Consider the following 26,401-nt stretch of genomic DNA (forward strand, 5'->3'; position numbering starts at 1 on the left):
ATGAGAACTACAGGTACAACTCTACATTCTAACAGCTCAAAATACTACACATTATGGGACAGATTACCCTCCCTCCCTCTGCGCCATTAGACAGAAGAAGCAATTCAATCTTAAGGTCCTTGAATGGGGGAAGGAGAGAACCATTCCCTGAATCTGGCCTGAGTTTGTTGTTTATCAGTTTGCCTTAGGAAACCCTGGAGATGCTCCATTTGGTGCAGGTCCAAAGGCAGGCCACAGAGGATTTCTGAGTACCCTTGTCCCCAGGCGACCAGCAAGTCAGCAACATGAAAAACAAGACAGAAGAGTGGGAATACGGCCTCCCATTTCATTACAATTGCTTTGCTTGGCCTGCACCTGATGCAGATACAAGCCAAGCTTCACCTCCCAGGAAATCCCTGTAAATTCCAAGGTTATGTGGAGACTTTGTGATCTGAGCCTGTCCTTCTTCTCCCTGAAGTTTGTACTTGGTGAACTGTGTCAGGAAAATCAGCCCTGAATATGCTGCAGAATACAACACAAGTTTTGTATGCCAATTGAAGTGATAGTCTTAAATAGCATCATTTACTGTGGATATATTTTAGTTGAGTTTAGTTTAGAGATACAGCACTGAAACAGGCCCTTCGGCCCACCGAGTCTGTGCCGACCATCAACCACCCATTTATACTAATCCTACACTAATCCCATATTCCTACCACATCCCCACCTGTCCCTATATTTCCCTACCACCTACCTATACTAGGGGCAATTTATAATGGCCAATTTACCTACCAACCTGCAAGTCTTTTGGCTTGTGGGAGGAAACCGGAGCACCCGGAGAAAACCCACGCAGACACAGGGAGAACTTGCAAACTCCACACAGGCAGTACCCAGAATTGAACCCGGGTCGCTGGAGCTGTGAGGCTGCGGTGCTAACCACTGCGCCACTGTGTCGCCCTAATAAATAATAGTTCAATAAATAATAGTTCAGGGAAAATAAATACTCAATTGTAAAATGCTAAGTGTTTTCCCCTGCATTTTCCTAAAGTTAGGCAGGTCAAAATTAAAACTGAAAGATAAAAGCAAACTCCACTTTTTTGTGGTTAAAAGAAATACACGGAAAATAATTTGAATAACTTACCTTAACTGAATTTGGACTCAGAACCTGGATGTGAGGTGGCTGTACACCAGCAGGTCTTGAAGGCCTTGTGGTAACTTCTTTCCAAGCACTGCTATTTGTTCCTCCATTGAATGTGCTTACCAAGATCCTATATTCATATGTAGTCCATGGGTTTAGGGGTACAGAATTATCGACATATCTCAGTGACTGGCCAGACTTTTCAACCACAAAGGTGAAAATCTCTTCTGTCCCCTTAACCTTTCTCTCTATAACTACATTATTAATAACACCATTGGGATGGGCTGGTGGGCTCCATGATATGAGCACTGAGGTTGGAGTGTCTGAATAAAGTTCTGGATTAGAAATATTCTCAGGAGCTTTCGGAAGGGTTTGAACCATGTGCGATGTTGGTGATAGAGAACATCCAGCTAATGTACAACTTTCTACTTGGAAAACATACATAGTGTATGGGCGTAGATGGACTACAGAATAGCTGGTAATGTTGCCTGGTAATGTGGTCAACCTGGAGCCATTCTGATAAATGCAGTAATGAGTAATGTTGCCATTACGCTGAGATGGATGTTGCCATATCAGTAATAGACTTTGAGATTTGACTTCCAGCGAAAGAGGTGGATCCATTGGCCCAGGTTCTGGAGTAAAAAAATAAATAAATGGTGTAAGATTATTTATAAAAATGGATTCAGTTTTCAATATATATTTGTCCATTCCTGTAGATCACCTCTATTCCAATTCATTGTGCCTCTGGGAAGAGGACGAGTGGTGAAGAGGTGATCTGCTTCTGTGCTTGGAAAACTGCTCCATGACTGGTGATTAGCAGTTGAGTGAGTCACCCTCTCATACGTAATTGGCTGGCATCTGTTCTGCAGCTCCCCCTGATGGTGACACTACTGTGCCATGGAGAAATTAGGTGCAGACCTATCTCATAACACTTAATGGGCTGAATTTTACCAAGCGAACGACGTCAGGATTCATGGTGGGGGGGGGGGGTGGGGGGTGGCGCGGGGGCAGGGGGTGGTGGGGCAGGAATATGGGTCTGGCAATGGCCCGCCATGGAGGCCAATGCTGAGAGGACCCGGCTCGATTCTCCCGGCAGTGGCGAGGCTCCGTGATGCTCCCCTCCCCCCGCCCACCATGCCGCTGGGCGATGGGAATGATATTTCAATATTTAAATGATAACATGAATAAATTTAAATAAACTTACCTGAAATTTTGAGGCCCTGCCGCAATCTTCGGCGCGGCAGCCGGCACTCCTGCGCCTTCAATTCCCCATCCAGGGAAAGCCAGTGTGACACTGGTGGGGAGGGGGGAGGAGTTAAGATTTTCAATGCCGGGGGGGGTGGGGGGGGGGGGGGAATGGGTGGTGGGGCTGGGAGGGTCAAATAAATGTAATGGGTCTAGGGGACGGTGGGAAGGGATGAACTTTAAACTTTGTACAGTTTAGAGGGGGAAGATCAGATTTAAAAGGTAAATGTCTTGGCGGGAGGGAAAGGGCAAATAGTTACTGTCAATGTTACTGGAGGGTGAGAAAGGGGCGTTCGAAATTTATTGGATAAATTTTGGGGGGATACTGCTTTAAAAATTCAAATTGACCGTCGGGGCTGGCTGCCTTTTAAAAACGGCACCAGTGCCTGCCACAGGCAGCTGACGCCATTGCTGGGGACGGACAGCCTGCCCCCTCCATGTGATTGGGTGTGGGGGGGGAGGGCCACCACAGCTATTTAAATGAGCCACCGCATGGGAGATTGCGACCGCTCTTTGGCATGCAGCCTGCCATTTTTTGAGCTCGCTGCCCATCTCAGTGGCGGGCTCTTAAAGTCCAGCCCAATGATACTGCACATTAACACACTGAAACACTTACACTACTGATATATCCAGAAATCTAAACAATATTCTTAGATAACACCCTTTATTGTATATGCTAAGACAGGTTGAGACAAAAAAAAATCACAAAATGAAAGCACAGCATATATTACCCAGTGTTCTTTTCCCTGCAGGAATTCTTACAGTTGCAGCCCGCTCAGACCTACAGCTGCATTTCTGGCTTCAGTGATCAGGTCTAGTTTTGACAAATACGTACACAAGCATAAACTACTCAGTATTCTTATTCCTAAATTAAATATAGTTTTTCTGTACTGAGAATAAATATTTAAATAAACATAGTTCCCTATATCTGTCTCACCTGTACTGTCAGGAGGAGTTGCAAAGCCAATCAATTTACTACAAGAAAAACCTAAAGATAAGTCACCTTTGTTCCTCATGTAAGTGGCTAATCATCAAACGTGAACCTATAAACGATAATTGTTTATTGGTGTGGCATCACAGCTGAGCCCACTCCTAACCTTTCCAAAAGTGATTACTAGATAGCAATCAGAAATGAGACCCTTTACTAAGATCAGGCTGTAGAGACCAATGGCAACGCCGAATATTGTGATTAACTAAGATTAGTTAACTCAGCGTAGACCAGGAATGAAATTTGGGACCTTCTGGTCTTTGTAGCTTTAAGTTATACTGGGCAGTGCCTATATCTGTGTGGCTAATGGGGAAACGCATAAATTTTTTTTCTTTATTACAGCACTGAAACAGGCCCTTCGGCCCACTGAGTCTGTGCCGACCAACAACCACCCATTTATACTAACCCTGCAGTAATCCCATATTCCCTACCACCTACCTACACTGGGGGCAATTTACAATGGCCAATTTCACCTATCAACCTGCAAGTCTTTGGCTGTGGGAGGAAACCGGAGCACCCAGCGAAAACCCACACGGTCACAGGGAGAACTTGCAAACTCCACACAGGCAGTACCCAGAATCGAACCTGGGTCCCTGGAGCTGTGAGGCTGCGGTGCTAACCACTGCACCACTGTGCTGCCCTATATTTCTAGCTACATTTTCATTATATAGTTGTGCAATAATGAAAATAACATTTATTGTGTTCCTGTATTCTCTAGTTAAGGCATGTTGCAGCAGGGAATCACATAACTAATATAAAGTTTTGGTAAAAGCAAAATACTGGAAATGCTGGAAATCTGAAACAAAAACAAAAAGTGCTCGAAATACTCAGCAGGTCTGGCAGCATCTGTGAAGAGAGAAACAAAGTTAACGTTTCAGGTCTGTGAGTTTTCATCAGAACTGGCAAAGGTTGGAAAAGAATTAGGTTTTAGGCAAGTGAACGGGTGGGGGGTGGGGGAGAGAACAAAGGGGAAGGTGTTTGATAGGGAAGGAGAGATTAAATAACAAAGCTGTCCTGGGACCAAGGCAAAGCGTGTGTTAATGCTTATGGTGAAAGACAAAGCATTAGTCCAGAGAGATTGTTACTAGCAGAATAATGAGCAGCTCTGACTACATGAAAAGCAGACACATGGTTAAAAAAGAAAATACTAAATTTTTTTTTAAAATAGGCAAATCATGCTCTGAAGTTATTGAACTCAATGTTCAGTCCACTCCTCGAGCTTGTGTTGATATTCACTGGAACAGGCCAAAGACAGAAATGTTGGCATGAGAGCCACTGATGACTGTATAGGTGCCATTTCCCGATCCCGCCCCAAACTGGAAAACTTTATCAACTTTGCTTCCAATTTCCACCCTTTTCTCACCTTCACATGGTCCATCTCCGACACTTCCCTTCCCTTCACCGACTTCTCTGTCTGCATCTCTGGGGATAGGCTGTCACTAATATTCATTATAAGCCCACTGATTGCCACAGATACCTCAACTACACTTCTTCACACCCTGCCTCCTGTAAGGACTCCATTCCATTCTCCCAGTTTCTCTGTCTCTGACGCATCTGCTCTGATGATGCAACCTTCCACAACAGCGTCTCTGATACGATTTTCCTCAACTAAGGATTCCCCCCCACTGTGGTTGACAGGGCCTTCAACCGTGTCCGGCCCATTTCCTGCCCTTCTGCTCTCATGCTTTCCCCTCCCTCCCAGAATTGTGACAGAGTTCCCCTTATCCTCACTTTGCACCCCACCAGCCTCCACACCCAGATGATCATCCTCCGCCATTTCCACCACTTCCAGAGTGATGCCACCACCAAACGCATCTTCCCCTCCCCTCCCTGAAGGGATCATTCCCTCTGCGACATCCTGGTCCACTCCTCCATTACCCTTGATACCTTGTCCCCTTCCCATGGCACCTTCCCATGCAATCGCAGGAGGTGTAATACCTGCCCTTTTACCTCCTCTTCACTATCCAAGGCCCCAAACACTCCTTTCAGGTGAAGCAGCGATTTACTTGTACTTCTTTAAATTTAGCATTTTGTATTCGTTGCTCACAATGCAGTCTCCTCTATACTGGGGAGACCAAATGCAGACTGGGTAACTGCTTTGCTGAACACCTCCACTCAGTTGGAAAGCATGACCATGAGCTTCTGGTTGCTTGTCTTTTCAGCACTCTCCCCTGCTCTCAAGCCAACATTTCTTTCTTTGGCCCGCTGCAGTGTTCCAGTGACCATCAACGCAAGCTTGAGGAGCAGCACCTGATCTTTCACTTAGGCACTCTACAGCCTTGCGGACTGAACATTGAGTTCAATAACTTCACAGCATAACTGGCCTTTTCTTTAATCTTTTAATATTTTATTATTTAACCATGTGCCTGCTTTTCATGTAGTCAGAGCTGCTCATTATTCCGCTATTAACAGTCTCTCTGGACAACGCTTTGTCTTTCTCCACAAGCAATAATATACGCTTTGCCTTTGTCCCAGGACAGCTTTGTTATTTAAACTCTCCTTCCCTATCAAACACCTTCCCCTTTGTTCTCTTCCCCACGCCCCCCTCCCCTTCCCTTGCTTAAAATCTAATTCTTTTTGAACCGGTTCTAATGAAAGGTCACAGACCTGAAACGTTAACTTCGCTTCTCTCTCTGCAGTGCTGCCAGACCTGCTGAGTATTTCCAGCACTTTTTGTTTTTGTTAAAGTTTGGATATATGGTTCAAATACAGAGAAAGAAAGAGTAAATTGTTTCTAATAATCAGATTTGGGCTGTTATTAGGAACTGGTTATCTCAATTGGCTAGATGGCTAGACTATGACACAGAAAGATACCAACAGCATGGGTTCAATCCCTGTGCTGGCTGTGGTAGTTCATGGTGGCCTGCTACCTCACCTTGCCCCACGATTGAGGAGTGGTGCCCCTCAAACTATGCATGACCAACGTCTCTCTCTAATGGAGAGAGGTTCCTTTGGGACTAAAGCTACAACAATGGTGTTATCATATTGTTTGAATCTGTTTTTTTGTCTCCTACATTTAATTGCCTGTATGATATTTATTTGCTAGCTGTGTAGTCTGATAGAGAATGCTGTCGAGATAGAACGAAATCAACATAAATAGTGTGAAATTGCATGGTGCAATGTTAGCACATTTTAAAGCAGTGGAACAGTTTAAATGCTTTATTCCATTCACTAAAACAGTGGACAGAGAATATTTCAACAAATATTTATGCAGTCATATGCTAATATTGCACAGCATGATTTCATCCAATAAATCACGGAATATTAATTCATAAGATTAAATTACTGCAAGATTCACACTGTGTTCAGTTTACTCCAACAATACTAATCATAATGAAAAATCTTTATCTTGCTCCATTCACAACAGAAATCATAATTAAATTTAGCAAGCTATTGGACATTTCGTACAGGGTTAAGATACAAAGAACAAGACAGCAAAACATAGCTTCTAAGATGACATTCATTTCTAAAACAGTTCATATTACATGTATGCAGATTATTTTGGTGGGGCCAGCAGGTGAATCACCTTGTGACAGAAGGGCATTCAAACTTGAGGGGGAGGCATAACTGTCCACCTTAATTCATACCTCCTATTGACCAAATGCATAGTAACATGTGGCAACAGTCACAGAGAAGCTGACAGCTTCGACCGCTTTTCTGACTGAAGAGAGATGCGATATATAAAGGAGGAGGTGGGTGGGAAAGAGGTGCAACTAAGGAGCAAAAATATAAATAATAACAAAGTGCATTCTGTCACAGTGAGGTTATTAGGAAACTCAAACAATATATCATAGCATTTGATCATTATTCCCAGATTTTACTGTGTTGAATGGTGGGCAACCTTGAGACACTTTGTCACTCAATATTCTGCTTATTGGGTTAATATAGAATATACCTCATTGTTCAAGTTCAAACTGCCAAGAAGGAATGCCAACGTTTCTTAGCAATCATGTGTTTATCATGCTAATCCTGGTTTTGGAATTCATCTACTCTGTGTTAATATTACAGATGATTTTGCTGGGATTGTGACAGGGGCTGCCGATTTAGCCCCTTGCTCACTGATAAATAAACATTGCACACATCTGACCTTTAGGTTAACAGGTTTTTATGCTTGCTCCACTCAACACTGTTACTGATTCAATTATCAGAAAGGTTCAAGTGCCTTCATGAATACTGAAAGATTCAACCGTATGTCTGCATAGGTGTTATGGAACAGCAAATTTGATGCAACTCTCATGAGAAATTCCATAATTGTAAATAATTTTACCACATGAGACAATCAAGTCACCTTGAGTGCAAACCGTGGTCTGCTGAGAAATGTGTTATTTAAGCTTTACTGGTCTGTGTTAAATTCTGCAATTTGAAGGGCTGTTAAGTTTTTCAATTGAAATTTCATTTAAAATGCAGCACTTTTTATTTTATTGATGCTTTACTGCTCTCAAGGTACAAGCAAGAACATGGTGCAATAACACAAGTCCAGCTCAATCAGTGATCAGTGGCTGCCATAATTTCAGGACATTCAATATACTTATAAAGTAGATGTTGCAATCTATAAATTGCCATCCATCCACTCAGTAATGATTACAGAGCTCTATTTCTACCTATTGCAGTTTATGACATTTGTGTCAAAGTACTACTTGGTCAAATTTGAAAATGCTTTTTTAACAAGGGGATTTTGAGACATCTGTCCATTATTTGTACTAGACTCGGCAAAAAGAAAATAAATATGAAATTTTACAATTTACTGGGCTTTGAAATTTTTTACTAACCTGAGCTTTCTGCAGTGACTGCTGTTGTAAAAAATGAAGGATGTTACAATATAGATGCAATGATATGGTCTATTAGTGTGTATGAGGTTCTGGATCCTAAAGTATCATTGTATGCATGTCTTGCCTGTCTGACGCATAAGGAAATGCATCATATAAGCTACACTGAGGGGAAAAATGGCATACTGTCCCTTCTGCTTGAATATTTGAAATAAATACTACCCTGACCTGAATGGTCTATTGCACAGCACTCTGTAATTGGTTTGCAGTTCCTATTTGTCAACGACTGAACAACTAAAAAAATTGTTCTGAGAGGACACTCCGCTCAAACATAAAATTAAGTTGATGATTCATGCAGCTTTTTCTGACATTAACATAAATGTTTTATTTTTTTAATTCAATATTCTTTAATGAAATGTAGTTTTAAAAATAATATTTTGGCAGATTGTGCCAGTTAGGATCAAAGCATACATACAAGTAATTTTTAAAATTTGCTCTTTCAACAAAATTGTAAATATTAAAGCTATGATGAAATTTAGTTCATCAGTAAAGTTTTTAAGGCTCTGAAAACCTTTAAATTACTTGGCTTTTTTACTGATGAATTTGTCCAGATAAAGAAACTATCTAAATGCTTTCCATAAACTGAAAAAAGCTGCCATGGGCCATTTGACTTAAATGAACCTTTAAATAATCAATAAAGCAAAAAGCTTAGGATTTTGAAGGCAGTTTGGCTACTCCTTACGACACAAGAAAGAAAACTAGATACAATTCTAGCTAAGAGCCTGAATCTCAGTGTGTCAATCAACTGCTTCATCTCTGACTACACTAACTGGGGAAATCTATCATTTCCCAGCTCCAGCTAATGGGGAATTCCAGACGAACCTCTAACTAGATAGACTCTAAACACTCACCCTCATCCCAGTTGCAGCGGGAGCATTTAACTCAATGTCTATAGCACAAGTCCCTGAAGAATAAAATACTTCTTTGGCGAAAGCTAACAATTACTTGACAAAAGATTCCTGGAAGTAGCGAATTCTAAAATTCTCAGCCTATACCTTATTGTTAGAAGGCATAACACATTGACAACTGGAAATAAGGAAAGTTTCCCCACACTAACTTAAGGATAATGATAGTAGACAACCAAACAAATCCTATCTAAGGGCAAAGCAAAACTCCATGGGGAAAGATACACACAGTGTTAAGGATTGAGATTTATAAATCCTCCTGGCCCGTGCTCCGTGCTTCAGGTGGTCTTTAGGGAAGGAGCTGGGATGAGCCACAATTATTTCCAGAGCATACGGGGAACATATCACACTCACAATTTAAAGGGGAAACTGATCAACTTGGTCACATGGAGAGAGCAACTTGATTATGTAAATCCCTTTTAAATAATTGATCAATTTTGGCTGTTAAAATCTTTTGATGTATATTTTGGAGAACACAGTTTTTCAAATGTCTCTTACAATTCTGTTTAGATTTGCAAAATTCTTATTTTATTTACAAATAACTTAAAGTGAAAAAGCATAATCTCCTTCAAATATTCTGGGAAAGAGCAACTGGGAAATTGAAAATATTTACCACTTAAGAATAATTTCATAGGTAAAAATTATGTTATTGCTAGTAAACTTATATTTTTGAATGCTAAAACAGGTTGTTGATGTTAAAAACATGCTCAAAGTGAAAGCTATTACAATTCAAGAAATAAGAATTCAGGTATGAAATAGCATTACATGATGGTCATAAAGTATTAATGGAATTGTAAAAGCAAAAACCAACCATTTAGTTCAATTTAAAAAATCGCTATACATCAAAAATGCTCCACTAGCTGCAAAATCAATGAGAAAGATAACATGGTAAATGCAGTTAACACTGAGAAAGTACCCTTACCAAAATCTCAAAAAAAAATCAGAAGTGCTTGATTTATCATTCCCTAAAATAATAGAACGGCAATAAAAATGTTACTGAATAAAACATATTTTACTAAATATCTGTTTTATATTTAGTTCTTTTGATTTAATAATCCCAGCTGAACCAAATACTGCAAGGCTGAAAAACATTGAAGCCATTGATAAAACCAGAAAGTGCTGTCTGAATTTCCAACACTATGTCAGATTTGCAGAATTCAATTTTTTCATTTGAACTCACAACATGGCACTATTTTAATGACAGATACCTATTTATTTCATCTATCATCTCTCTCTCTGAATTCAACATTCTCTTGTGCTTTAGTGATACTTGTGGCTAAGGTAGGAAAAACAATCCCAACTCACAATGGATGATTTTTTTATGCCCTCATCTCTTATTACCCAAAGGAAGCAATTGACAGATTGACAAAGTTCAAGAGGTGATATTTATATTTATTGCTGAGTTTCTGAGAAAGTAGTACTTGAAAACAAAAGGATATAGCAGGGGCTGTTTTTAAAATAACTAAATATTAAAACAGCGTTGCAATAAACAAAGAGACATCTCTAAAATTTACAGCATTCACAATTTGTTTATCATCAAAATTCCACTGTTAATGATACTTCAGGATCCTATTTTTTTTCCATTTACTAGTACAAAGCCTATAACTTTTTGGCTTCTTAATAAACATGGATTCCAAATGAATACAAAACAGGTTTGCTCTGCACAGCTTCCAATCAGATATATGACAGCAAGGAAGACACCGCTGAGAATTTCAGAATAGAAACTGAAATCTGAATTCCCAGGTAACTAAAGGCAGCAGGGAAGCTTATTTGATTGTAAAGATGATTAGGTGTTTTGGATGTGTGTTTGATTAAAATGTCAGGCTTATGGATTGGTCGGAGTTTGTACAATAATGTTCACAAACAAGTAGGGATTTTAATGCTGTGTAATTAAATTGATAAGACAAGCAGGCAAATTAAGTAGGAATGCATTAAAAAGGGGGGAAAAAAAACTTTCCTTCCTTCAGAAACTCTCTGGTGTGGAGCGCAGAACAAGGGGCCATAATGTAAAAATTAAAATTAGAGTTAGAACATTCAAGGAAGCACTTCTTCACACAAACGTAGTGGAAATCTGGAACTCTCTCCTGTAAAAAGCTGTTGAGATGTGATCAACTGAAAATTTTAAAACTAAGATTGATAGATTTTTGTTAGGCAAGGGTAGTATGGAACCAAACAAGATAAATGAGGCAGGATTTTCCATCCGATCGTGGGAAACAGAGGTTTCAGAGGAAACAGAGGGCGGCACAGTGGCGCAGTGGTTAGCACTGCAGCCTCACAGCTCCAGGGACCCGGGTTCGATTCCGGGTACTGCCTGTGTGGAGTTTGCAAGTTCTCCCTGTGTCTGCGTGGGTTTTCTCCGGGTGCTCCGGTTTCCTCCCACAAGCCAAAAGACTTGCAGTTTGATAGGTAAATTGGCCATTATAAATTGTCACTAGTATAGGTAGGTGGTAGGGAAATATAGGGACAGGTGGGGATGTTTGGTAGGAATATGGGATTAGTATAGGATTAGTATAAATGGGTGGTTGATGTTCGGCACAGACTCGGTGGGCCGAAGGGCCTGTTTCAGTGCTGTATCTCTAATCTAATCTAAACCCAGTCCTCAGGGGAAACAATCACTCATTGTGATTTTCACAGGAGTGCCCCCTTAATTGGCATGGGGACAGGCTCGCTATACAATTAAGGGTGGTGGGTGGGCAATCAACTGGAGGGCCAATCAGAGGTCTTCCAGCTTGAAAGGAGCAGCAAGCTGTGACGGATGGTAAGTAAGAAAGCGAGTGCTTCAAGATGGAAGCACCCTTTCTAACATTTTAAAATCTAAATTAAAAAATGGCTTTTGGAGCCGACCCAACTTTGTGGGGGTAGGTAAGGTGGAACTTCTCTACAGCGTGGCCTGTGGCTGCTTCTGCACCCAGGCAGACCAGGAGGGCCTCTAGGCCTGCCTGGAGCACTGGCCCCCTGGTCTGCCGATGGGAGGCCACATCCAGACACCTAAACTGGTCCCCACTGCCTGTGTGAACGTGCAGGTAGACTGGAAAATTCCAGTTGGCTTCCTTTAATTAGCCTTAAGTGGCTCTTAATGAGCCGTGATGGATGCAAAATGCATGTGGGGGTGTAGCCCTGCCAGCATGCAAACCAGCCTCCACAAAAATGGCTCGAAGGAGGGATAGAGTGGGGAACTGGCACACCAGCTGGTGGTGCTATTTTTAGCTCCTGCCCACCTCCGATCCCAGCCCCGGTGAGGGCTGAAAATCCAGCCCATGGAGTTAAGATGCAGATCAGCCATGATCTAATTGAATGGGAAACAGGCTTGAGTCGCTGAATGGTCTACTCCTGTTCCATGTTTATAACTATTATAACTAACAAAAATTTAATATCAGACATACTTTATACAATTTGTTTAAATAGATTATATAGAACATTTATAATAACGTATAACAAAATGTATTATCTTAGCTGAACAGAAGTAGAGAAGTTACTCTACTTCCAATCTTCAATGTTAACTGTCACAAGGATTTCATATACAAATATTGACTGTAACGTGGAACACAAAGATTTGCATTGCCCCAAGAATAGCAGCAGCAAAATGTAGTGTTATACATCTAGACATCAATTATAAATCTCATCTGCAAATAATTAGCATTATTGTTAATCCATTAGATGCCTCTCACTTACTTAGAAATAAGTGAAATCATCACAAACTCAAGTTGATAACTTAATCAAAAAATTGTTCTGGCTTTCTATACCTCAATTATTAACCTATCTTTTCTATTTTAAGATGCTAATGGTCTTGTTGCGCATTTTGAGCAATTTCTGATTTTGCTTTGTATTTTCTTCCATATGTGTTCTTCCAGAAATTGTTGCTGAATATTTGTTAAATATTAACATTTTTAACTGAAAACCAGTAAAAGAGAGATGTCTTTAGAAACTTTAGGCCTGTTAACTAGAAATACATGAATACAATTAGTGGTCAATTCAGATTATCAAAGGTGAACATGCAAATATGAGTCAAGCTGCACTTTATACAAAAATGTTTTTTGACTATTTGAACAAGAGAAATCTGCGAAGAAAATAAGCCAAAAAGTCTTCAGCAAAGTAATTGTACTAAAGTTATATTTCCCCATGCTATTTTTGATTCTCCTCACTGGTTGCTATTTGTTTACATGACATTTTTGTCTTGCAAGCCAGAAATTTCTGATAACATGGACATCACATTTCATCTTTACTCCCTGAGCATTTAGCATCATCTGGGTAGAGTGTAGAAAGAAAAATATGTTTTAAGGATTGCATGCTGGTAACAGAAAGCATCTTGTTTCCCTTCCATTAAAATGATTGGAAGGAATATCGCTAAGTTCTGTTAGTGGTGTGCAAACCTTGCCGCCGCACACCCCTCCCCTCCCAGGTTTTCCTTTCTGCACTGTCCTGGTAATGCTTAAAGCCCAAATGATAAAGATGGAAATCTACCTTGTTGTTTGTTTTAGAACTGAGACTGCGGGATATAAATTACATTTTAAAAATAGCATCTATTTACCATTACCTTTTAAAATAAAATATTTGTATATATAATTTATCACATTAAAATAAATGATGACCAATTCTACTTGTAACTGAAAAAACTGCCTTTATTAATGTGTTTTCTACCAAGATTGAAATATATTGGTGACTGCCATTTGAATTCTTTATTAAATGAAAATGTATGAAAGCCATTAGATTTTAGAAAAACCTAAATATCAAAACTTCAAACAGTCATCATTTCATATCGAATTCAAAAGCATTCATGAAAGGACACAAAATATTATGCACTGTAAGGCAAAAAAAGTAAGTCTTCTAGCTTTCAATCACCATCATGGTTATCACGTATAGTTCCAGTCCAGGTTGCTAGCTTTTGAAAGATTGCTTCCTGGCCATCTTCAATAAGATCCTCAAGATCGACTTAAGCTCCAATCAATCACTGAAGTTACACAGCTAATTGCCCCAGTAATTAGACCTCATTGTGATTACTCACAACTACTTCGTGATCTTTCAAATGCTGTTATAAGTAATTTATGGACTTCTGTCAGAGCTAAATTGGCATTTTTTTAAAACTGGGTGTGATCTACTTGCAATTCTGTTGAATTGGAGGTCATTTGATTTATATGTGGTTCGACTATACACATCATTGTTTTTAAAAGTGGAGTGGTTTCTATTCCACCCATTTGAGCTCAAGAAGATTTGGTTTAGACATTTTTAAAATTCACGTTATAATTTTGGAGGTAATAAGTGTGATGATTTTTGCAACTTGCATGTTTCTACAGATTACCAAATTTCCTTATAAATATATGATCCAAGGTCATGTAAATTATTAATATCAGAAACAACTGGAAATGTGCAACAAGTAGGTTAGCAGCTGAAAGAGAAAGATAGATAAACACTCTGGTGGAAAAAAGGGTGGCAGCTAAAATGATAAGATACCCTTGCTATTCATTTACTAATTTAACTGCCATGTATTTACAGCATTGCCTGATGCTATTAGTTTTCTTAATCTTGCCCCATTCATTTTGCATAGACGGGAACATTTATTAATCATTAAGAATCATCATTTAATTTGCTGAAACTAATATTACCACCAAAATTATACAGCCAAATATAATCATTTCAGTGCTAATGCAAACCATCTTCATGTACATTGACACTACTTGCATTTGGCACTTTGGCAGAAGATAGAGGGAGCTGGAAGACTACAAGTGTAGTGCTATCTTATATTCAGGGCTATACCACCAAATTGCTCATTTCCAATTTTTAACGAAAGTAGTCATGTTTCTACAAGGTAAAATGAATATACATGTGCTTCAGAACATAAAAACTGAGATACTGGGAAATTAGCTAAACATCTGAGCAGATCAAAAAAGTATAATATTATTAACATACTTAGTTATACCATAAAGCAGTGATCATTTTAGCAGAAAATCTCAATTAATGCTATAAATACAGATAAAGCAAAACCCTTTGACATCTCAAGTCATAATGAAGTGATAATTATATACTAAAATGTATTAACAAATTTAAACAATTTCCTGTTTGTTAATAAAGCTTGTACTACCATTTCTGATCATTTAGAGCCATATCAACCTCTCTTCAGTAATGTTCATGGAAAAAGTGGATCTGAGTTTTTAAAAAGTGTTATGCTGACAGAAGGCACTAATTGACTATTTGTCACACTTAGCATTTCTTTGAAGATTCCACTCACTCCAAAATGTCTTCAGGAACATTAGTGAAGTGTCAGAAAAAAGCCTAATTCTGCTTGTTAAGGCCTTGTTAAATACCATTCATTAGAAATTAAGCAGCTGTTGAGGATAACTGAAAAATGAGTATTTTAAGATTTAAAAGTCAGGCCTGGCATTAGTAAGCTTATTGAACAGAAGATTTTGAAGAATCACCACGCAATGTCAGAAGTTTGCTGTCTGAGAAGATGAGTACTTTGGTTAATGACAGATATCTAATGGTGCAGCAGCCGGAGGATAGAACAGTCTGGGAATGTAACTCACAGCAAGTACTACCCCATGTAGTGGGTCTACTGCAACTGGGTCAGCTGTCTGGTCATGACGAACAGCATGCATAGCCTTAGGCTCAGCAGGGAGGCTATCACTGAGATGTATCATATGGTCTAATGAAACCTGCAGGGACAGAGTGCCATCTGTACTCCAGTAACCAATTTCTATCGATCCTTGACACTTCCCCGCCCCCCACCCTCTGGTCTGGGTACACTGTCTCTGCAGTCTGAGCCCAAAAATAGGCCTAGATTAATTTTTACCCCTCTGTCATCCTAATATCTGCCTCTACCTCATTGATCTTCTCCCTAATTATGCGCGTGACTTAGGGTAGTGAGGTTGCTCCTTGGTAAGTGATGCATCTCATTGACCAATAGAATTTCTTTGCTCTTTCAAGAAAGCAGATGCAACTTCAGAGAACGTAAGTACCCTTATTGTTCGCGATCTTGTCATTACACACATTATTGTACATTTGAGCCGTGTAGTGTATGTAATTCAGAGAATGGAAGCATTGTAGCACTGCTGAAATTGCAGGTGGGTAGGAATTCCACCTACCTATTTGTCTTTATATTGATCCAGATCCAAAATCTGAGAATGGGGTCACTTGAATATTATGCATTGTTAATGGTGTTACTCGGGCACCCAGCCCACTGAGTGATTAGGATTTTGAGGCACCAACATTTGTGGGGGTGGGGGCAGCATAGATTTTAAAAATGCAAACTCATCTGTTCTTCCTTTTTATGCTCTCAACAGCAATTAATTGCTCTTGGATTGAACACTGGATGGAATTGGTGGGAATACCAGCATCCCTAGCCTTGTCTCCAGAAATGGTGTCACAATTAGACATGCTGGCAGAAGAATAATCCAAGGCTCGATTAGGACTTTTGAATAAATACAGAAAGGGATGGAAACCTGGAGGAAATTAATTCCACCCCAAATTACACCTTCCTCCAAGATCAGATTAATTCTGAACTAAAAACATGCCAAGGAATTCCTTGGTGTCTATATAAACCAGTTGTTCTCCACACCTGCCCAATGTCTGTAGGCCTTTGAGAATCCAAATCATTCTTTCCTTATTTTCAGTGATGTTTGGCTCGATTGTGTCCATCACTTGTCCCATGCTCTACCCTGCTGTTCTGTGACATTCGCTCTTAATAACTTACTTGGTTATATTCTAACATTTTCTCTATGGCAGAACAAGTATTTTTAATGTGTCTTTAACTAATATGGCATTCTTTATAATCAGAACTGTCCTGTGCAGCCACTGTATAATATATTTTATATTTGCTTTAAATCACAAAACTTACTCCAGACTTTCCACTAGGCTTTCTGAATTGCTCTAAATCATATTTTTTGTGACGTATTGCCAAACTTGTTCCACCCAAATTATATTTGGGGGCAGTCCTACCACACCAAAAATGTCACTGGAGTTGATTTTATCATTTGGCACATAATGGATGGTCAGTTGGTAGAACCTATCTCTGTCATGAGACTCAAGCCATTTTGAGGCCTGGACCTCAATCACATGAATCCGATGAGCAGTGCAGATCAAACTGGCGCTTTGATGGAGCTCACCAGTTGGGGAGGATAGGGAATATGACTCCTACACAGAGCCAGCCAACAGTTCATGCTAGGAGTGAAGGGTTGGGATGTCGGGTGTTGGGGGCATGCTGCCTCTTCATGGGCGGAGTGTTTTTGTGGGGCTGTGAAGAAAATGGTTTTGTGTCTTTTTTGACCAGTTACCAGCTTTAAGGATAGTTAGGCTATTCAAGGAAGTTGAAATGAACGGAGCATGTGCTGCACATACCCTGCCCATTTGTACCTGAAAATTGTATCGGATTTGCATATTATAAATGGCTTCCAGCCTGAAACTAGTAGACACATTGGTTGCACATCTAGAGGCCCCAACTGGGATGGCAGTGACCGGAGGGCAAGTACAAAAGAAGCAGCATCCTTGGGCCACTGTCGCCCTGTTCAACCCTGGTGGCCACAGTTAAAATCAGCCTTACTGATCGTCTCCACTGTAGAGTTCATTAGCAGTTGCAGAGCTGGTGGCTAAATCTGAATTTGCTCTGTAGTTGTTGAGCCATTTTTGAGAATTTTGTACACACCACAGCTGCATTAACAAACTTTTCAACATTTATATTGGTTAAGTGGCTCATTGCCTTCTTTATAAACACTGAAGGATCATTACTATTGTCATAATTAGCTACTGTTTCTCATTAAAATACTTTAATTTATGTTAGACCTTTCACATAATGAAGCATCACAGTGATTTACAGGATGAACGGTGGACAAAGCTGGAAATGGAAGAAATGTTGATGAGGTGCCTGAAGGAATTGTCAAAGGAGTACATTTTAAAGGTGCAGAGGGAGGTAGTGAGGCAAAATGTTTAGGAAAAAAATTCAAAAGTGCAGCAGCTTGGCGGCTAAAGATTCTTCCACCAGTGATGCAGTGGAAGGAAGGTTGGATAGTATACTGAAGTTGGAAGAGCAGAGGATACCTGCCAGGATATATGGCTGAAGAATATTGCAAAGTAGGATGGAGTGAGGCTGTGGAAGGATTTGAAAATGAGGACAAGGATATTGAAGTCCATATGCTGTGAGAAAATTAAATTAACAGAGGTTCAGGAAGACAGAGTTAATGGATATACGGAATATTGTGCAGATCCGAATATGTACTGTAGAGTTCTGGATAAATTGGAGTTCATGGACCATGGAGGTGGAGAAGCCAGCAACGAAGGCCTTGAAGAAATCGAGGTACATTTTCTGATCGGGCCTCCTAATAGTCATTAGTTTGCTGGTGTGTTATTAGCAAATACTTAAGCATGGCAGTGCTGGGGGCACTACAAATGACTTTAGCTTCCCTGGGCCAGGCATGGGAAGAAAAAGCCAGGATTTCTGCTTATCACTATCCAGTAACTCCTGCTAGAAAGTATCTGTGTAGCTATGTTGACCAAGGACTGAATTGGGTTCAGCTGCAATGTCCCTGTGGTAGGCTAGCTTGCCAACATTCAGCATCTGGCTTGACTTGTGAAGAATGATTACTTGGACAAGGTATCAAAGCTCATGTAACCATATTTCAGCAAAAGTCATTGCATCCTGATAATTTAACAAAGGTGCTAACGTGCTGATATCACAGTGATTTCTATCTAATAAATCTGATAATTATAAAACAAATTCTGTTTAAATATAATCAAAGGATGAAATATTTTGAAATCACAATGTCCATTAATAACTATTGTCTTTCAATTGTTGCAAAGTTATCAGACTGTTGAGCCAGTTTTAAAGAATTCTGTGTTCAGTTATTTCTGTTCCATTTTTTATTATTTTCAAAATTGCTGGCCAGGCAAAATCTCATCTACTAAAAGGGATCTGAATCCTATTATAAAAATGGTAGAGTTCAAGAGTTTAATCATAAATATAATTCTTTGCCATGTGTTCTGAACTATTGTTACTGTGTGACAAAGAAATCCAGTTTGTGACATTGCTAGGAATGAGCAGTGAGCTGGGCCACAGCACCTAGTCCTTTGACCACTTTGGAAAGACCCAGAGATTAGTTTTTACATTTTTGCCTGATTGCAGTTCTGCAAATCCAACTGAGCCTGTCTGGGCCATTACCTTTGACTGGCTGCTAATCCTGTATTCGCTTTGGTACTATCTCCTCAGAAAATACTGGGGAATTGTATTATATTCTATTTGGTTTAATTTTCAGGATCTGGACATTAAATCATTAATCATTTCATTATGCTATTGAAGAGTTTTTGAAGAAAAACAGTAGTCAAAGTCAGGCAGGCTCTACTGCAAATAATTTAGTATTCTGCAGGGAGAGGAAATCAGAATGGAGATTTCACAGTGGAAACCCAATTATCCGCCATATTGGGGGTGAGCAGGATTCCTCTCAGTTACTCACGCTCACAAGATCAGCTCATGTTGGAACAGCTGATCTATTAGTTGATGTGCCAGCACAAACCTCCCCCATGCATTTGCCCATGACTCAAGGTGCCAGACCTGAGACAACCAGCCAAAAACGCTCCCTGATGGCTGCCACTGCCCTCTAATTACAGAGGTCAGCACTAAAAACAGCACGGGCTCATCTCCAGCAATCCTGTTGGCAGGTTCTGCTGAAATGTGAGCATCGAAACTTTACCTTTAAAATCAATTTCAGCAATGATACATAAAAACATTTATTATTTGGGTTATGCTGCTACTGCAATTTTTGAGAAATGTATTCATGCAATAGCGAGTGAAGCAACCATTGAATCGAATTTCAGCCAGTAGAGTAAGAGAAAAGCAGGTATTAAAAACTTTTTTCATTGACTTTATAGTTAGCAGCTTTGCAGCATTAGTTTCAGCAAAGCCTACAACGGGATCTATGGAGGTGAGCATTTAGCACTTACTGCAGCTGGCGAGCATAGAAACATAGGAGCAGGAGTAGGCCATTCAGCCCATCGAGCCTGCCCCGCCATTCAATATGTTCATGGCTGATCATCCACTTCAATGCCTTTTTCCCACACTATCCCCATATCCCCTTATGTCATTTATATTTAGAAATCTGTCAATCTCTGCTTTAAACATACTCAATGACTGAACTTCCACAGTCCTCTGGGGAAGAGAATTCACAACCCTCTGAGTAAAGAAATTTCTCCTCATCTCTGTCCTAAGTGGCTTTCCCCTTATTTTGAAATTGTGTCCCCTGGTTCTAGACTCCCCAACCAGAGAAACATCTTACCTGCAGCTACCTTTAAGTATTTTGTAGGTTTCAATGAGATCACCTCTCAATCTTTGAAACTCTAGAGAATAGAAGCCCAGTTTCCTCAATCTCTCTTCATAGGACAGTCCCGCCATCCCGGGAACATGCGGTCTAACCAAGGTTCTATATAATTGAAGCAAGACTTCACTATACCTGCACTCAAATCCTCTTGCGATAAAGACTAACATACCATTAGCCTTCTAATTGCTTGCTGCACCTGCATGTTCGCTTTCAGTGCCTTATTGACAAGGACACCCAGGTCCCTTTGAACATCTACACTTTACAATCTCTTACTATTTAAGAAATACTCTTGCACATCTGTTCCTCCTAGGCACAAAGAAAGAAAGAGACTCACATTTATGTAGTGCCTTTCATGACCTCAGGATGCCTCAAAGTACTTGACAGCTAATATAGTCACTATTGCAATGTAGAAAATGTAGCAGCAAACAGCAATGTGACAATGGCCAGACATTCTGGGGGAAATTTTATGCTGTCCTGCCACCTTCCTACCTCCACCCAAATTAAGTCACCAATTGGGACTGTTAAATGGGCAATTAAATTTCAATTAAGGGCCTCAACGAACCACCATCGGAATTAGCCCGATTAAGGGCCTATCACCGCATGGGCAGCACAATAAGCAAACCCATATGGATTGCTCACTGTCTCCAGTGGGGGGGATGGGCCCCCTTGTTAAAAGACATTGGGAAGGGGGGGCCCGCTGAAAGCCACCTCCCTGCCCTTGCTGCTGACCCCCCCCCCCCCCCCCCCACCCCCACACCCTGCTCTCCCACGATCCCCACCCTACGAAACCCCTCCCGTCCTGACTTACCTCTGGTCTGGTTCCGGCAGCTCGGGTTAGTCCATTACCAGCAGCAGCCACTGTCTCCTTGGTGGTGCTGTTGAATTAAAGAACTGCCAACCTGACAGCTATCAGCAGGCAAGACATTTGGCGCTGGGGTCCTTGATCCCGGGGAAGGCTTGCTGCTGTCCATTTAAGTGCCTAATTAGCACTTGATTTGGCGGGCCTTCCCCAGAGGAGGCGATGCTGGGCTCTCACCAGCGCTCTACCTGGTGGCCAAGACCCATCACCTTGATAAAATCCCAGCCTCTGTTTTTAAGTGATTTTTTGAGGAATAGATATTTGGCCAATACACCAGAAAGAACTCCCTTGCTCATCTTCGAAATAGTGCTATGGGATTTTTTTACCTCCATCTGTGAGGGCAGATCGTGTAGTGGTTTAACGTCTCATCCGAAAGATGGCACCTCCAAAAGTACAGGATTCCTTCAGTGCTGCAATGGAGCGTTGGCCTAGATTTTGTGCTGAAGTTCCTGGAGTGGGACTTGAACCTACAACCTTCTAATTTTAGAGTCAAAACTGCTACCACTGTGTCACAAATGACACACCATTGGGCAGTATTTTTGATTGGCCCTTTTGGGTCCAGTAGGTAAAGTCACAGGCAGGTGCAGCAGAAACTTTGAACTGACAGCTTTTTTAAGTGCCAACTATTCTTGATGACAGGTGCAAGAAACAGAAATGAGTGAAGAAAACAAGACTTTCAAATACTCTAACTCTTCAAAAACACCCTACCTGCAATTTTCTGTCCATTAACTTTAATGAATATCGTGGGCTGGGGTCCAAATATTTCCAATTGATATTCCTGGTCCCCGATAACTACACCAGAATTTTAACCCAACATGTTGTTGAGTGATTGCCTTTAAGAGTGATGTCCCTTCAAGATCTTAGTATGCTAATGAGCTGAGTACCAGGATGCAGTCATGTGACTACATACCAGTCTCACTGTGTAACTGTATCACCAAGAGGCAAGTCCTATAAATGGTTAGTTCTGCACTGTATATACTTGTTAGCTGTTAATAAACGTGTTTGAGATCTTTAACAACTTGAACTCCACGCATCTCATTTATGTTGCATCAGACAAAATAAAAAGCTTCACATTATACCCGTTGAAGCAAATTGTCTTTAAAATCACATACACTCACTACTTTATTAGAGATTCATAAAATCTGTGATAAAGGAACATTTAATTCATTTTTTAAAATAAGAAGGAAATATAGTCTACAGCATTCAGTTAGTTGGTTCAACTTTGGGAAATGTGAATTTTGAGAAGCTCACATATCGTAAGCATTGCAGGATAGAGCTTATGATAGGCAATGGATAGACTTTAAAGAAATATTACATAGTTTACAGCAACTGTACATTCCTTCAAGACACAAAAACCCCAAAAGTAAAGGCAGTCAACCATCGATAACAAAGAAAGTTAAGGATTGTATAAGGTGAAAAGAAAAGGCACATAAAGTTGCCAGAAATAATAGTAAACCTGAGGATTGGGAGGATATTAGAATACAGCAAAGGAGGATGAAGAAACTGATAAAGAAAGGGAGAATAGAATATGAATACAAGCTAGCAAAAAATATAAAAACGGACTGTAAATGCTTCTGTAGGTACATAAAAAGGAAACGTTTGGCTAAGACAAATGTGGGTCCATTACCGGCAGAGTCAGGAGAATTTATAACGGGAATAGAGAAATGGCAGAGAAGCTAAATGATTACTTTGTGTCTGTCTTCACTGAAGAAGATACAAGAAATCTCCCAGAATTAGACATCCAAGGGATTAGGGGGAATGAGGAATTGGAGGAAATTAGTATTAGTACGAAGGTTGTATTGGAGAAATTAATGGGGCTGAAGGTTGATAAGTCCCCAGGGCCTGATATTTTACATCCCAGAGTGTTGAAAGAGGTTGTTATGGAGATAGTGGATGCATTGGTGATAATCTTCCAAAATTCTATCGATTCTGGAGCTGTTCCTGCAGCCTGGAAGTTTGCAAATGTCACCCCACTAGTTAAGAAGGGAGGGAGAAAGAAAATAGGGAATTACAGACGTGTTAGCCTTACATCAGTCATTGGGAAAATGCTAGAATCTATTCTAAAGGATGTGATAAATGGACACTTAGATAATAATGATCTGATTGGGTATAGTCAACAACGATTTATGAATGGGAAATATGTTTGATGAACCTGTTCGAGTTTTTTGAGGATGTTACTAACAGAATTGATAAAGGGGTGTCGATTGACATGGTATACCTGGATTTTCAAAAGGCCTTTGATAAAGTCCCCCACCGGAAGTTGTTTAGCAAAATTAAAGCACATGGGATAGCAGGTAATATATTGGCATGGATTTAAGGATTGGTTAACAGGCAGAAAACAGAGTAGGAATAAATGGGTCATTCTCGCATTAGCAGGCTGTGACTAGTGGGGTACTGCAGGGATCAGTGCTTGGGCTCCAGCTATTCACAATATATATCAATGATTTGGATGTGGGGACCAAATATAGTGCTTCCAAGTTCGCAGATGACACAAAACTCGGTGGAAATATGTGTTGTGAGGAAGATGTAAAGTGGCTTCAAGGGGATTTGGAAAGACTTAGTGGGCAAGAACGTGGCAGATGGAATATAATGTGGAAAAATGTGTGGTTATCCACTTCGGTAGGAGGAACAGATAGGCAAGAGTATTTCTTAAATAGTAAGAGATTAGAAAGTGTAGCTGTACAATGGGACCTGAGTGTCCTTGTCAATAAGTCACTGAAAGCTAACATGCAGGTGCAGCAAGCAATTAAGAAAGCTAATGGTATGTTAGCCATTATTACAAGAGGATTTGAGTATAGGAGTAGTGAAGTCTTGCTTCAATTGTATAGAACCTTGGTTAGACTGCACCTAGAGTACTGTGTGCAGTTTTGGACCCCTTACCTTAGGAAGGATATTATTGCCATAGAGGGAGTGCAACAAAGGTTCACCAGACTTGTTCCTGGGATGGCGGGACTGTCCTATGAAGAGAGATTGGGGAAACTGGGTCTGTATTCTCTAGAGTTTCGAAGAATGAGAGGTGATCTCATTGAAACCTACAAAATACTTAAAGAGATAAATAAGATAGATGCGGGTAAGATGTTTCCCCTGGTTGGGGAGTCTAGAACCAGGGGACACAATTTCAAAATAAGGGGAAAACCACGTAGGACAGAGATGAGGAGAAATTTCTTTACTCAGAGGGTTATGAATCTTTGGAATTTTCTACCCCAGAGGGCTGTGGAAGCTCAGTCAATGAGTGTGTTTAAAGCAGACACTGACAGATTTCTAAATACAAATGACATAAGGGGATATGAGGATGGTGTGGGAAAAGGCATTGAAGTGGATGATCAGCCATGATCGTGTTGAATGGCGGAGCAGGTTCGATGGGCTGAATGGCCTACTCCTGCTCCTATGTTCCTATGATCGGTGGAATGCTTAAAAAGCTCATACTACATTTCTGTGTATGTTTTTTAACAAGGTAAAAACCTATTTATTATAAAAGGTTAACACTTGTATAAAAACAGTTCACCAGAAATGTAATATGAATGTATTACATATTGAATATGTAAGCTTTGTCAATCAGAAATGTACCCTCCCCAGGGGAAGTAGTATTCATTCTCCTTTCTAGAGTGTCTTCTGAGTGGGTCTTCTCAGTTGCACTGTGAATATAATCATACACACTGAGGATTAAACTTATAATTTTTAAAAAACTTTGTCCATCTTTCTCCACAGGAGTAGATTGTGCTTGTGAGTAAACTATTAATATTTATCATTCCTAAACAAAATTGAGTTATGATAAAAGCAAGAAGGATATTTTAAAAGTTCAGATGGAACAGTCTTGTTAATTCATTTTGGTTAACTTTTTCTAAGCTTATCAGGGCTAAAGGGAAGTTGGCATTCTTATTAAAGAACTTGTATGCAATTTTATTAAGGCAGAAGATTTGTTCTGTTTATTATTCACAGCAAAATGGTAAATACATTCCTTCCATTCAATTGACACTAACACTAAGAGAATAATAGAAATGTTTCCCTCAGATTTGTAAATGTGTTTGTACACAGGAGTGAGGTGAGTGGCACAATTACATTGACAGATCACCAATTGAGTCTGCTACTAGAAGTTTTACATTTATTAGCTAAACCATGCAATAATACAAAACATTGTGCTATGGCAGGTACTCTACCTGCTGCTCTACAAACTTCTCCTGCTGTCATGTTGGGGACTCTGAATATTTTTTTAAGAAGCCTGTTCCTAGTTATTACTCCCCTTCCTGAGCTGATGAAATTTCATTAAAGGGAGCAAGCAGCATTACTCATTGGACTGAATTTTATTCTCCCGAAAAAAAAAATGACAGCCCGCACTCGGGCTGCGCGCCATAACGCAGCCGCAATCCAGTGCACAGCAGCTCATTTAAAAAACCAGGGCAGGCCGCCCTCCCAATCATGTAGTGGGGTTGCCTCAGCAAAGCCATAACGGCATCAGCTGCCTCTGCACAGGCACTGGTGTCATATTTAAAGGGCTGCCAGACCTGCCACAAAAAGTGCGAAGTTGAATTCCGTAGCTCACCCCTACTATACTGCAAATAAATTGTCGCGCCTTCCCCCCCTAAAAAGCACTTACAGTGCATCATTGCCTTCTTCCCGCAAAACACTTCAACTGCCAAGTCGACCTCTTCCACCATCCCCTCCCCCCCTCAAATGCACAAAGTATAGAGGTCACCTCTTCCACCGCCCCCATATTAGAGATGCAGAGTTGACCCTGTTTTGTCACCCCCCCCCCCCCCCCCCCGCCCCACATTTAGAAACCTAAGTTCCCCCCTTCCCCGCCTCGGGAGTGCCAGCTTTCCCTGGATGGGAAAGTGAAGGTGCGTGAGTGCTGCCCGTCACATGGAAGATCCCGGGCAGCCGGTAAGATCGTGGTGAATGGTATTTAAATTTACTTATTGCCTTTATTTAAATATCTAAAGTCGGGTCCCATCACCGAGCTGCGGGGGGGTCACAACGGAGCCTCGCTGCCGCTGGGATGATTGGGACTGGCAATCCTAGCGTCGGGCTCTATGGCGGGTCGCTGCCGCTGCAATATTCCACTCCCACCCCCCCACCTCCCTCCCGCTACGGAGCCCAATGCCGGGAGCTCAACAAAATCCCAGCCATAGTCTAAGTTAATCTGAAAAGTGATTTTAAAATTACAATG

At 40.5% G+C, this 26,401-nt stretch overlaps 1 protein-coding gene across 1 annotated transcript in view; it reads right to left on the reverse strand.

The window, feature by feature from the left end:
* Positions 1 to 26,401, reverse strand: part of ush2a (Usher syndrome 2A (autosomal recessive, mild)) — a 1,262,450-nt gene that overhangs the window by 415,452 nt on the left and 820,597 nt on the right. The window contains exon 42 of the mRNA XM_068045693.1: positions 1,118 to 1,746. Within this exon, the coding sequence (XP_067901794.1) occupies positions 1,118 to 1,746 (629 nt within the window). The remainder of the gene's footprint in view (positions 1 to 1,117; positions 1,747 to 26,401) is intronic.

This window comes from Heterodontus francisci, chromosome 13 (assembly GCF_036365525.1).
Source record: "Heterodontus francisci isolate sHetFra1 chromosome 13, sHetFra1.hap1, whole genome shotgun sequence".
NCBI lineage: Eukaryota > Metazoa > Chordata > Chondrichthyes > Heterodontiformes > Heterodontidae > Heterodontus > Heterodontus francisci.